Source organism: Leucopleurus acutus, assembly GCF_964270905.1.
Source record: "Leucopleurus acutus genome assembly, chromosome: 1".
In the NCBI taxonomy this organism is placed as follows: Eukaryota; Metazoa; Chordata; class Mammalia; order Artiodactyla; family Delphinidae; genus Leucopleurus; species Leucopleurus acutus.
The window spans coordinates 11,865,271-11,880,133 of NC_139142.1; the positions used below are offsets into that span (position 1 = coordinate 11,865,271).

General features: G+C 39.0%; 2 protein-coding genes across 4 annotated transcripts in view; both read left to right on the forward strand.

Annotated features, from left to right (window-relative positions):
* ATXN3 (ataxin 3) overlaps positions 1-6,924 on the forward strand; it is a 33,058-nt gene extending 26,134 nt beyond the window's left edge. For all 3 annotated transcript variants that reach the window (XM_082854173.1, XM_082854176.1, XM_082854174.1), the window contains one exon: positions 2,360-6,924. In XM_082854173.1, coding sequence (XP_082710299.1) covers positions 2,360-2,454 — 95 coding nt within the window. In that variant the 3' untranslated portion in view covers positions 2,455-6,924. The remainder of the gene's footprint in view (positions 1-2,359) is intronic.
* A 6,654-nt stretch (positions 6,925-13,578) lies between these two features.
* The window catches only part of TRIP11 (thyroid hormone receptor interactor 11), a 67,526-nt gene continuing 66,241 nt past the window's right edge, over positions 13,579-14,863 (forward strand). Inside the window, exon 1 of the mRNA XM_082841847.1 lies at positions 13,579-14,423. The gene's annotated coding sequence lies outside the window, so the exon portion shown is untranslated. The remainder of the gene's footprint in view (positions 14,424-14,863) is intronic.

The window sequence follows — 14,863 nt, forward strand, 5'->3', positions numbered from 1 at the left end:
CTCGCTCGCCACAACTAGAGAAAGCCTGCGTGCAGCAACGAAGACTCAACGCAGCCAAAAATAAATAAATAAATAAATTTATTTATTTATTAAAAAAAATAAGATTCACATTCTTATAAGATAATACCCCAAATATCCAGGATTCACTTAAAAATCACTTGTTATATCAAGAGCCTAGAAAATTTCAACTTGAATGAGAAAAGACAATCAGTAGACACCATCACCAAAATGACACTGATGTTAGAATTATCTGGCAAGGATTTTAAATTAGCAGCCATCATAAAATGCTCCAGTGAGCAGTAATGAACATGCTTGAAACAACGGAAAAAAATAGCCTTAGGAAAGAGATAGAAGATATAAAGAAAAACCAAATAGAAATTTTAGAACTGAAAAATAACAATAACTGAAATTTTGAAACTCAGTGGACAGACCCAACAGGTGGATGGAAGGACAGAGAAAAGAATCAGTGTGAACTCGACAGAACAGTAGATATTACCCATTCTGAGCAACAAAGAGAATTAGACTGGAAAAAATTAACAGAGCCTGAGACCTGTGGGGAAGATCTAACATTTGTGCCATGAGAGTTCCAGAAGGAGATGAAAAAGAGGGTAGAGCTGAAAGAGTATTTAAAGAAATAATAGTTGAAAATTCCCCAAATTTGGCAAAAGGTACCAACCTACAGATTCTAAAAGCTGAGTGAACCTCAAACAGAATAAACCCAAAGAAATCCATGCCAAAACACATCGTAGTCTAACTTCTGAAAACTGAAGACGAAAAAAAAAAAAATCTTAAAATCAGCTAGAAACAGCTTGCCTACAGCAATTTGCGTGACATCAGATTTCTCATCTGAAATCGTGGAGGTCAGAAGGAAGTGACAGACATTTTTCAAGTGCTGAAAGAAGAGAAGTCTCAACCCAGAATTCATGAAATTTTCTTCAGGAATGAAGGGGAAAATAATGGCTAAAGGAAGTTCTCTAAACAGAACTGTTAAAAAGTAATTTTGAAACATCAAGAAGGAACAAAGAACAGTAGAAAGAATAAAAATATGGGTAAGCACAACAGAATTTCCTTTTCAGTTTTCTAAATTACATTTGATAACTGAAGGAAGAATTGTAACATTGATTTGGTTTTTAGCGTAAAATATAGGAAGTACTTAAGGCAGTTATAAACAGGGGAAACTAAAGGGAGGTAAGACTTCTAACTTTCATTTGAACTGGTATAGCCACTCTGGAAAATAATTTGGTAATTTCTATAAAAACTGAACATACATTGACCATGCAACCAGCAGTTATATTCCCATTTAATACCAGAGAAATGAAAACTTCCATCCATGCAAAAACCTGTACATGAATGTTCATAGCAGCTTTATTTGTCATGATCAAAAACTGGAAAAAAAAAAATGTCCTATAGTAGGTGAATGGTTAAACACGCTGCGGTACCTCCATACCATGGATACCACTCGGGATTAAAAAGGAACCAACTGTGGACACATGCAACAGCTTGGATGCATCTCAAGGGCATTACGCTGACTGCAAAAAAAAAATCTCAAAAGATCTTATACTGTATGATTCTATGTGTGTAACATTCTAAAAACGACATTTATAGAGATGGAAAGCAAACTAGTGGCTGCCTGCAGTTAGGGAAGGTGGGGGGGAAGAGAAGTGGGTGTGACTCAAAAGGGATGGCAGGAGGGAGATCTTGATGGTGCTGTACAGTTCTCTGTCTTGATTGCGGTGGCGGTGGTTACACGAAGCTACATGTATGATGAAGTCCCAATATTCAGATTTAGGTTTGAGCTGTAGGTATGTAAGATTTAATTATTAGGTGAAATTTAGCCAGAGTGTACACAGGACCTCTCTGAACTATCTTTGCACCTTCCTGTGAGTAAATAATTATTTCTCAGAACAAACTTTTTTAAACTAATTCATCATCGATAGACACAAAGTTAAACTTTCTTCCCCTTAGGTGAATGCTTTTAAGTGAAAGATGCCATACTGAAAGGCTACATACATAATGATGATTCCATTTGTGCTGACATGCAGGAAAAGGCAGAACTGTAGGGCAGAGAACTGATCAGTGGTTGCCTAGACTTAGGGCTTGGGGATTGACTACAAAGGGGCAGGGCGAGGGAATATTTTTGGTCAGTGGGACGATTCTGTAGCTGGGTGATGATAATGGTTATACCACTCTATATATTTGTCAAAACTTACAGAATTATAAAAGTGGATTTTATTGTATGTAAACTTTTAAAATCAACAAAGGAAACTATAGTAGTCAAACAGTTTCTAAGAGCTTACCTTTTGATGACTTTGGAAATTTTCTAGAAATTTCTAAGAAATATGTGTTTTATCCCCAACAGGTGATGCTATGAGTGAAGAAGACATGCTTCAGGCAGCTGTGACCATGTCTTTAGAAACTGTTAGAAGTAATTTCAAAACGGAAGGAAAAAAATAATACCTTTCACAAATCATTTAGATATTCAGTCTTTCCAATATTGTCCTGTGTGTTTACAGCATAGGGTCCATTTTGGTAATGTGTCAAAGAGAACAATTTTCAACAGAGGAAATAAGACTTAGGTGGTTTGCAAACAAAAAGTTGAGAGGGTGAAAAATACATCCGTTGTAGGACTAAATAACGATCCTCCAAACACTAGCCAAAGAGGCATTCAGCAATTAAAGAAATTTAAAATAGTTTTCTAACTGTTCTTTTTTCTTTTTTGAGTGTGCAATATCTAACATGTTTAAAATTAGGGCATTTTTCTTGGCTCTCTTTGCAGACCAACTAATTATAACCAGCTATTGCCACAGAACTTTTCCCCCACATTTTATCTTCTTTTCCTCCCTTCTGCATAGGGAATTTGGCTGACTTTCATCATCTAAAAGTTGCTCTTATTTCTCTTTAACCAAATTAACCTTTTAGGACAGTGTCTCCTCTGTGTTGATAATAGTAACAGTTCCAGAAGGATAAGCTGTTTACCCTCCGACTATGTATTGTGCACTTGGGTGTTTTCTCATGTTATTTTCTCTGATCACAGTTTCTCTGCTACGTGGTTTTCATTACTTTCTACAACTCTTTTGAAAGATGGTAATGTTTCTTGAGGTTTTGCTTTTTAAGCCCTCTAAGATGGGATCATTATTTCATGATTCTGGTGCATTCCTAAACTCTGAAATCAGCTCTGCACAAGTATTTGAGAATAAATGAGAATTTTGTTAATGTGTGAGCACATCCTTTCCCAAATGCTTTGTGAATGTCTTCTCAGTTATGTCAGAACTGTATAGGTTTGCTGTAACCCTCTTTCCTGCACCTTGTTATTTCCTTTTCTTTTCCAATTGAGAAAAATAGGAGTGTGCAAGTTTCCTACTGTTATAAAACAACATCCAGTGCCCACCATGAATGTATGATAGATAAAATTTGGCCTTCAATTTTAGTAGGAGTTTCATTTTATTTTTCCTCTTGTGACTGGAGCTGTCTGTTCTGTTTACAATTGAGTCATGAAGTGCAGATGTCTGCTTCTGCTGTACATCTTTTAGTAGGTATAGTTTGCCAGAGATAATGATCTAGAACATGAAAATAACTTACCAACAAAACTACATTTAAATTTATACTGTGATTTAACACGTGCATCATGTTTAAATAGCTTAGAATTACAGAAGTCACAGTACTTACTGGGTCTGTAAATAAGAAAGTCTTTAGTTTTGATAAACATTCTTTAATTGGGATGCAGAGTTTCTTGCTGGGTCAATGCAGTGGGATGATTTCAGTGAAAATTAACCATGTCTCTCTGAAATGGGCCTTTTCAATTCTGTCATCTACTCCCCTTCATTCTCCATCCCCTTTTGTAGCCCCTTTGAATGATGAATTGTTCATAAGCTAAAATTTAAGAAGAAATTTCAGCGGACAACTTAGAAAATTAAAGTATGATATGTTGCCATACCCTGGTGTATGGCTACACACATTTTATCAGGGAAAAATTTTTGATGTAGGATTTATTGCTAACTGAAAAGAGAGGAAAAACTGCCTTTTATTTATGATTATGAAATAGCTTTTTCTTGGATAGAGACAGATTTTTTTTTAGTCATTATTTTGTGCCAAGTAAGTTTTCTGAAGTTTCCCTTACATAAAATTAGATGGTTTTCTTTTAAAATCTAAAGTTTTCTTTTGACAATTGAAAATGTTTTAGAAGAATTACAGAACTTTAGAACTACAAGGGATGTTGGAGTTTGATACTACTCCCTACTACTCCCTATGATTTACAAACCAAAATATTTTGAGACTGGACATTTCTGTAGCTATCCCAAGTATGCTAGTCATATTTTCCATGGATATTCGGCCTGTATCTTTTCCCATTGAAAAATTATGTTAAACTTTTCATATATTTGAATTGATGAGCTACCTAATATAAAAATGAGAAAATGAATATGCATTTAAGTTTTAACCTTAAGAGTTAGGGTTAGTTCTTATATTACACACCCTTGTTAAAGCACTTAAAGAAATGTGGCATGTTGACCTTCGTTTGTTAGGGATTTTTTTAAAGCAGGGCCGAGCACACACTGGATATATTTGAATGTGTTTATTTAGTTGTGAAATTGTTATATTTGGCAGGCAGATTCAGAATCACTAGTGAACTGCCATCTTGTGTGGATTGGCATATATTTAACTGAACATTTAGATTCCATTTCTTAATCAGTTGGCCAGTATGAAAAGATGCCAGTGCTCATAACCACAGTAAGAAAATTTTAAAGTTACACAAAGCTATAGTTCACACATCAGGAAGTGCTGTTTACTTTAAACCACCTGCAAGTCAGGAACAATGCAATTCACTGTCCTAAGAACTTTATTTATATAAAGATTTCCATTCTGTTTTACCAATTGGGAACACCTTAATGTTTAATATTTAAACTATTGGTATCATTTTTCTAATGTATAATTTGTATTACCGGGATAAAATACGTACCATGACAATGCTAGTATTATAAGTAAAGTTTAAACAATCTTTGGAAATAACACTTTCATACTTATAGATGTCATAGATTTAATAAGTAGTTATTTATGTTTTAAAAATTCAGAGAAGTTAACATCTGATCTAAACCATCAATGTACATTTTTATAGTAATTAACATACGAATATTTCAGTAATGTAAATTGCTTGAGGGGGCTTCCCTGGTGGCGTAGTGGTTGAGAGTCCGCCTGCCGATGCTGGGGACACGGGTTTGTGCCCCGGTCCGGGAAGATCCCACATGCCGCGGAGCGGCTAGGCCCCTGAGCCATGGCCACTGAGCCTGCGCATCCAGAGCCTGTGCTCCGCAACGGGAGAGGCCGCAACAGTGACAGGCCCACGTACCGCAAAAAAAAAAAAAAAAATTGTTTGAAAAGGTTGCTGCAGGTAAACTGTATATCAGCTCTAAGATCTTGGCCAAATAGTTTACAATTTGCAGAATATTTAAGGAGGTGCTTTTTTTCTTTAAAACTTAATTTTTCTTAATTAAGACTTTATTCATGCCAAAGTTAACGAGGAAAAACTCAACTAGTTGAGGATCACTATAGGCAAAACTACCCATAGTCTACATTGTTTCATTTAATATTAAGTCAAATAAAGTAAATTTTATGCCAGTAAGAGCTTAAGTCACATTTTTAATGTCTGCATGTTTGATACTATTTTTAAATAGTATCAAGTTAGTGCCAAGATTTACTAAATGTCTTAAAATTGGCCCACTGGACCTGTGCAAATTCAAAAAAGATTGATTCTCAGTGCATAAGCAAAATATAATGATAATAATTGAAATAGCCTAGAATGAAAACTAAATCTTGATGTTTTAAATTCTTAAGAGGATTCAATTATTAATATTGATGACTTTCTATTAAAAACTTTATCTGCAATTGGAGAGGTCTATGGCCACTACTTTCAAAGTAAATTGTTTGTTGTAGCTGGGCCCTAACAAGCATGGAGATGTTACAGATGTGACCTTGATTAAGAAAAATCAGATTGATTAACTAATCATTTCAGCAATATAAGTAATTTTTCATATTTTCAAAATAAAAACTTTGCTTCATTTCTGGTCCATTTATAACCGTCATCTTTTGCTAAAGAGATGAACCAACTTGTTTTTTAAAGTCTTATACATAAAATATTTTTGTTCCATTTTGCTCTCATGAATGAGAAGATTATTGACATGGTTGGTTAATTCTTGAATTTTTATCTTTTTGTTTTTTAATTTGAAGAAAACCTCTGCTATTTTAATTTTTTTGCAAAATGGTCTGGCATTTTAAGAATTAATGCTAGTAACCACTTCTAAATTTATAGCAACTGGCATGTTTAATTATAATAGTGTATCAATAAATATTTTAAAGACTATGGATTCATAGACTAGGAATGGGAAGCATTAGTGAAATATATGTGGAAATGCCTGATTCATTTAGGAAGCACTTCACTTGGCTCCTTCATATTTCAAAGGTGAATGTTTTCAGGAATTTTTTTTAAAGAGGAAAACATACATTTGAATGTGATTATCTAATTTCTACAACACTGGACTACTAGGAATAACTTTTTAAAAATCACTGTTCTGTACAAATAAACTTTGAAATTCAGCTACCAAAAAACATCTGAAGTAAAAAGCATTCTTTTGGCCATGACACAAGTGCACTGTGGCAGTGCCATTTCTCAGGACCCAACTCTGCAGCCCTTCTGTGTGTGCTCCTCTGTCTGAGTTGTTTTGCCGTTAATACACACACAGGCCTTCCTGTCTGGTCCTTAGAAAAGCCAGGCTTCCAAAGCACTGTTGAACACTGAGGATACTGTTGTTAATGTGGATGTTCGATGAGTTGTATTTTAAATATCAAAGATTATTAAATAAAGATAATGTTTGCTTTTTTACTTCTGTTTTCATTTGTGTTTATTGTTAATTTATAGCTTTGCATTCAAAGTATGGTTGGAGCATCTACACCCTCAGAGCTTCTGAGAAATGCAGAGTTTCAGGCCACACTCCCACCTACTGGATCAGAACCTGCATTTTTAACAAGATCCCCAGGGGATTCACATGCAGAGTGAATTTGAGAAGCATTTTTTATGGCTGTGGTGATGAATGAAGCAGGTCTGGGGAAGCCACTGATTCTCCATTCCAGCTACAGCAAGTGCTGCCGGAAGGCCCGTTGTTACTGGATCCTCTGATCTTTTCTAAGAGAGGCTAAGAAGTCCATATTTTTATTTGAAATCTGATTTTAAAATGTTGGCTCAGTTGCTTTTTTAACCCTGAGAGCCAAGCAGAGCACATTAGTGACAGTTTTAAGCGTGCCATTTTTCCTCATTTTATCTAACTCTGGACACCAGACTAACAATTGGAATCCACCTGGACTGATTGAGGGTTATAGAATCCTCAGGTTTTATAATGAGCGTTGTATATCCATTTTAGCTTTACTTAGGGTTGGGCACAAATTTTGAAACAAAAATTTCAAATTGATCACATGCATCTTTTTAGCATAACTTCATAGCTTAGTCCTCAGATGGACCAATCCTTTGAATTTGGATGCCACCAAATGACTCTGATGTCATCAACATCACCTGTGGGCCCTATGAAACGTACAAGTTGATTTGAATGCCCATTTTATGGTTAGCTAAGAACTTTTATAAAGGATAGGCAAACTGGGTTGTCCTTATCCTGAAGATTTGCGTGTTTCTGGATCCTTTCATCCATTTTGTGTCTGCATCGCCAATGCTCATCGTTTAATTTTATAGGTAATTCGGGTCCAGCTGACCTCTTACGCCTCTACTCTTGACATTTCCCCTTTTCACACTATGGTCCTAGCAGGGCTCCTTATAGGTCTTCAAAGAAGCCGAGTTCTTTCTCACCCCCAGGCACCCTAACACTCTCGTTTGCCCCTTTGCCTTTGCCCCTTGGGTATCCCTGTCCCTAAAGGTCATTGGCCTGCTATGAGGACTTTCTCTTTCAGCTGGACTGCCACTCTTCTCTGGACCTTATTCTCTCAAGATTGTTCCAGTTCTCCCTGGGTCAGGATCCCCAACCACCCTTTGTCTCATGGGCTACAAGAGAAAACCAATTCCTTATTCATTCACTCACTCAGCAAGACCTGTGTGCGTTCACCATGTGCCTGGCATGGTTCTGGGTTCTTGGAACAGAGCCATGATTAAGATACTCTGCTCTGCTGGTGCTTGCATTCTGATTGGCCATTAGGCAGAGGAAACATCTGAATTACTGAGCATGGCTTCATAACATGTTAAGAGCTATGCTTGTTCTGTGAGATAGGAAGACAAAATGATGATGTGATAGCATGTAACTGGGAGGGAGTGTTGCTTCAGACTGGTTTCAAGGAAGGCCTCTGCAGAGGTGCCTTTCAGACACCCGAAAAATGAGGAGGCGCTATACTGCCTGGGGAAACAGCAAAAAGCACAATGACTCTGGGGCAGACAGAGGTGGTTGCTTGTCTCTGAAGAACAGAGAGAGCTGGAGAGGCTAGCAGGTAATGAACAAAAGCTGGAACTGGGATGTAGGCAAAATCTTATGTACAGTTTTATAAAGATAAGTTTGAACTGTATTTATATTTTATTACACCAAACAATCTGATTCTAGAATATTCTCTCCTATAGAATATCCTAAGCCTTTTTTAAAAAAAATCTTTTAAAAGGCCCATTAACTACATCTTCTACCAAAGAGCCTTCCATGCCAGTGTCCACCTTAAGCAACCCGAAAAACTGAATTTTTAACACTAAAGGTATATTGCTTAACCTCTCTCAGATCAGAATTTTAGGCAAGGCTCCCACTTCCCACATGTGCATTTTGTTTTCCTTCCCGTTATATTTATGCAGTATTTTTCATCACTGTCAGAAACTACCGTTTTGAAAACTTAGCATTGTATTGATATTTTGCTTGTCAATCCACATCATCAATTGTAGTGATTAATATCTGAGTAGCTCCCTTTGGTCTTTCTCAGCCACTTCTAGTCCAGGACATCATCATGTCACATTTAAGCATGTACCATAACACCTTACCCGTTCACTTGGCCTTTGGCCTCTTTCGAAACCAGCTTTCCCAAAGCTCTTTAGGCCTGTCACTCCCATTACCTTTAAGTGAACCTTCATTACTGTCAACAAGTTATCGTATGAAATGATGTGTAAATATTGGGAAGGATGATGCCTAATTATTTGCTGATATGATTGTACACCTAGAGAACACAAGGAAATTAACTGAAAAGCTACTGGAACTAATGAGGGAGGTCAATAAGTCAACAAAAACCAATAGCTTGTTTGTATACCAGCAATAACCTGGTAGAAAATAAGACGCAAAAGTACCACGCTCAACAATGTCTAATCCTTGGAGCACCAGACGGGTCCTAAGTTCCAAGCAAAGGTGAGTGGAATGGCCTTGTCTCAGCCCCAAACCACACATTGTCGCACAGGCCCTGAGAAGCTCTGCTGGTACCCAGGGTCCTGCTGAGTCTCTCAGAAAATCGTTCAGTGGGTTCTGGTATTCACCCCTCTAAAGTGGCTCAAACCCAGTGCCAGAGGCCAGGAAGGAGCTGATCCCACACCCTTCATGCCTTCTCCAAATAAGATACGTTTTCTCCAAAAGCTGTGTTTCTCTTCTGCACAAGGGTAGCCCTGTCTCCAACACTGAAAACATTCTCAGGCCCAAAGCAGATTTAGCTTTTTGGAACAATCATCTGAATCGTCTCCCAGGGACTTTTAGTTAAGTGCAGAGGATTACTGTGTGATTCTACTTATGAGGTCCTTAGAGCGGTCAAATCCATAGAGACAGGAAATAGAATGGTGGTTGCCAGGGGCTGGGTAGAGTAGGAACTAAGGGGTTGTTATTTAATGGGTACAGAGTTGCAGTTTAGGGAGATGAAAAATGTTCTGGAGATGGATGGTGATGATTGCACAACAATGTGCATGTACTTAATGCCACTGAACTGTATAATTAAAAACAGTAAATTTTATGTATATTTTTTCACAATAAAAAAGACATAGGATTGATCACTGTATTTACTCCCTTCCAAAATCCCACCTAAATGAAAGTAAAGGGACTTCCTTGGTGGTCCAGTGGTTAAGAATCCGCCTGCCAGTGCAGGGGAAACGGGTTCGATCCTTGCTCCAAGAAGATCCCACGTGCTGCGGAGCAACTAAGCCCGTGCACCACAACTACTGAGGCCATGTGCTGCAACTACTGAAGCCCACGTGCCTAGAGCCTGTACTCCGCAACAAGAGAAGCCACCGCAATGAGAAGCCTGCACACCACAATGAGGAGTAGCCCCTGCTCGCCACAACTAGAGAAAGCCCGCGCACAGCAGTGAAGACCCAACACAGCCAAAAATAAATAAAATTTTAAAAAAAGGAACTACATAAATGAAAGTAAAGAAAAAAATATAAACTCATAAGTACAGAGAGACCAGCAGAAGAGATGAATTCATTAGATTAGATTTGACTGTCATAGAAAAACCTAATATAACAGTGACTTCACACGCTACAAATTTTTTTCTCTCTCATCTTCAGGAAATGTAGAGATTGCCAATCCAGGGCTGATAGGGCATCACACAGTGTCAGGAATCTGCTTTCTGTATTCTTGCTTTACATACATGGCTTCCATTGCTAATGTCAATTCATGGATCTAAGACAGCTGCTATGGTGCCCATGCTTACATCTGCATTCCAGCAATCAGAAAGCAAAAGGAGGGTGGGAAAAGGCCATGTGCCCTTTAAGGTCACCTCCTTAAAGTTGCACACACCACTTCCAGTTATATGACCCCCAAAGATAGGTGTGCATGACAACGGTAAAGGGGTGACGGGCTCAGAAGGGGCACTGGCATCTTTTACTGTACCATTGTCCAGGTAAAAAGTGACAGTTCGGTCTTCCCTGGTGGTGCAGTGGTTGAGAGTCTGCCTGCCGATGCAGGGGACACGGGTTCATGCCCCGGTCCGGGAAGATCCCACATGCCGCGGAGCGTCTGGGCCTGTGAGCCATGGCCGCTGAGCCTGCGCGTCCGGAGCCTGTGCTCCGCAACGGGAGAGGCCACAATAGTGAGAGGCCCGCGTACCGAAAAAAAAAAAAAAAAAAAAAGTGACGGTTCAATTACTATGCCCAAAGGGGAGAACAGACTTTGGGGAACAATTAGCAGTCACTGCCAGTTGAGGCAACAGCAGAAGAGAGATGCGAACTTTTCTCTGGAAGACGGAGAAAGTTGATACAGGAATGAGCAGAACTGAGGAAGGTGCATACTAAGTATTAAAGAGAAGGACATCCAGCAGAACCCAGGACATGAAGCAACACCTGTCATGGAAGGTGGGGGTGAGATGTGGACTGAAACCAGGCGGATTGATTAAAAATATCCGAAAAACAGCTGTTTCCCTAGAGAGGGGCCATTCATCAATAAAAAGTATTTAAAATCATTTGCAGAACTAAAAGACATGGTTTTTGAAAGGGTTTGCTGAGTCCCCAACATAATTAATGAAACAACAAACCCACCCCAAGGCACATCATTATTAATTTCAGAGCATCACAGATAAAGGGAAGCGTCTACGAGGTTCCAGAAAGAAAAACAAGGCCCAGAGAATAGGTCAGGGGAGAGTGGAGCAGGGAAACAGAGGACTCCGGGTAGAAAGGACTGAGTCTAAGCAAATAATAGAATTCTTGATACTTTCTTGAAGAATTAGGAGCATGTTTTACAATTCTGTTGCTAAGTTTTAGAAGGATTAGTGATTCTGTAATAACATTGTGCAAATCTAAAAGATGGAATTTGTTAACTTCAGGAAGAACAGAAGTTTGAAAAATAAAGGAAATGTTATCTTAGCATACCATGTGGCTCAGCAATGAACAACACTTATGTAGTCATATAAAGTAAACTTTAATTAGCGATGTCACCAATAATTATGATATCACTCTATTGGGAGCTCAGAAGGAAGGGAAATAGAGGCATGTGGTAATACAAGACTGCTAAATCTTTTATGTTCTGTAATAGAGAGAAGGTAATGTCTAAAATTAATGAGAAAATGGCAATTATAAGCATAATATTTAGAAATTCAGAGGGAAAGATCAGACTAATATTTTAAATTCTACTTTAAAAAATGTGTTTTTTTCCTTCACATTTGCATAAATAAAACATTTGGATGGTTTCATCAGAACAAAGGAACTGTTCTCCCTAGAGAAGTATTGGTGATGCTGCCTTGAGAAATGGAAACCAGTTTGCAGTTGGTAGTACTTTTTGTTGTTGCTGTTAGCTTTTTAAAAAAAATCTTCTACCTGTTGAGGTTACAAAAATCCTAAGTTCAGAATTTCAGCTGGGCAGCTTGGATCCCACCACGGGGAGCCATGCAGGTTCATGGGCTCTGTCTGATGTGGTATGTTTGATATTGCTGGGCTGATTTTGCTACTCATTAAGTGATGATGAACACCCTTATTAGCTACAGGGGTTTTGGGTAGGAAAAAGAAGAGGTGTCTTCAGCCCAAACTTCATCAAACTTGTATGTCTTTCAACTTTTGATTATAAAAACTTTCAAATCTATGCAAAAGTAAAAGACCACTATAATGAACCCCTATGTACCCATCACCCAGCATCAACAATGATCAAGTCCTGACAATTCTTGTTTCACCTACCCTGTCCCCATTTTTCTGAAGCACATCCCAAACATCATATCATGCTATTTATCAGAACCAAACTTTAAGTCTCTCAGACCATAGTCCATTGCACTATAAACAATTCCCCATAAGGAGGACTTCAGGATGTAGCTTTTATGTTAATAACTTAATACATGATGTGAAGACATATATTTTGTTGTTTTCATTAACTGCAGTATCTTTATGGTATAACATGAGTTTATGGAAATGGCACTCCAGAGAACTTACACCTGTAGGAAATAAGAGCTTGATTTACACTAAACTTTTCACTGTCATCCAGGAACCCAATTAGGTCCTAAGTTCACGTGGCTCCTTTTCTCAAAGCAATCCCTCAACCTACTCTAAGTTCCTATACTGGCTTACCAGGTCCTATGTGATCTGCCCTCTCCTATTCTTACTCCTTGGTCCTCACTGCTTACCACCATTCCCCAGCCCACTCTCCTCCAGCCATCCTTGCTTTTTGCTAATCCTCTAACCTGGCAAGGATTCTCCTGCCTCAGGACCTTTGCATCAGCTGTTTCTTTTGCCTGGACTGCTCTTTTCCAGATACCCACATGTCTCACTATCTTATTTCCTTCAAGTCTCTGTTCGAATATCACCTTACCAGTGAGGCCTTGCCTGACCACCATCTACAATATTACAAGTGCCATTTCTCCCCACATCCCTTCCATATCATTCTTACCCTGTTTTATATTTTCCCCATAGCAGCCATCACCACCTGTCTTATATTTATTACATTTAATTTCTCATCTGTTCCTTCCCAGTAGAACGCAAGCTCCACGAGATCAGGGACTTTGTGTGTGTGTTTTCTCCTGCTGTATCCCTGGTGCTCAGAATAATGGGAGACACATTAATAACTTGCAGGTCACCTTTATGTCACAATTTTAAAACTTTACACTTAATAGAACTCACCACGTACCAGGCACTGTTCCAAGCACTTAAAAATTACCTTACTTAATCCTCCAAACAACCCTGCCCAGTAGATACTATTATTATCATTCCCCATTTTACAAATGAGAAACTGGTACAGAGAGGTTAAGTAACCTACCCAAGGTCATACAACTAATAAATGAAAGATCCAGGCAGTCAGGCCCCAGAGTCTGCACATCTAACCCCTGGGCAATGATTCCTTTCAAAAAGCTACATGGAAAACATTTAATAAAAACTTCCAGAACGAGATGCAAATTTTATTTGAAAAGCATTCAGATTTCTGGGAGGGCTACTATTCCTATGTGCCATCAGAGTTCAAATACTGGAGGCATTCCCAATGTTCCACTCACAAATGAAATGAAATGAAATCTGTGGCGGCCCCTGCTGTGAATAAAATCGAAGAGAAAGATGCTGGTATATTTGGTGCTATGCTTAAAAGACCTGCAGACCTATCCTGCTCTTTTCAAAGTAAAACTTGTGGCAGTCTCTCTGGCCAGGTAGTGTGTGTCCACATACCACTGCAGCAAATGCCTGTAAGTCACGTGACTTATTTTCCTTTAGGGAGGAAACCAAGCAATTCAGGACACAGGTGTGTGCACCAACTTGTGTAACTGACGGCCGTGGGAGGGGTGGGGCCTTGCAGGGCTAGTGCCACCAATACCTTAGGAGAGTTCACATTAGAAGAGCTTTCCTTCCGTATTAAGTTGGCATACTGTCCTCTAAAAAGTTATTTTTAAAAGAAATTGTCTGTTTTTTCAACTTCATGGGTTAGGTCGGCTTCATGAATAAAGCTCTTCGTATATTAAAGAAGGCAGGGTATCAACTGTGAGCTGGAAAGCCAGCAGAGAACATTTCCATTATGAAGATAATCTATGTAAGTATGTTTGCTGCCTGGACACTTGAATTTGCAACCCATCCCTTCTGTGTATCTTTAGTTAATACCGTAGTGCCGGGCACAGAGCTGCCCTGGACAGGGTGTAGAATAATCGTTACTGTATACGTGTGATAAGTTATGTAAAGTCCACTTCCTGTCCGGTGGAGGGTCTCCGCCCAGTCTCCTCGCACCGCTGCCTTCGCGAGTGCAGTCAGAATTAAAGCACTCAGGTTTCACCAACAGAGTAGGAGTCCACGGGGTTCCCTTCCCAGGCCACGCCGGCTTTGGGGAGCACCCACCGAGGGTCGGCTCTACCTGAAATCCAGCCGCGGTCGGCCGAAAGCGCAGCGTCGCAGCAGGTTTCGGTCGCTCTTCCACCTGCTGCCAAAGCGGGCAGGCTACGTGGAAGACAACCTTGTCCTGGGCTGGAGGCACAGCGG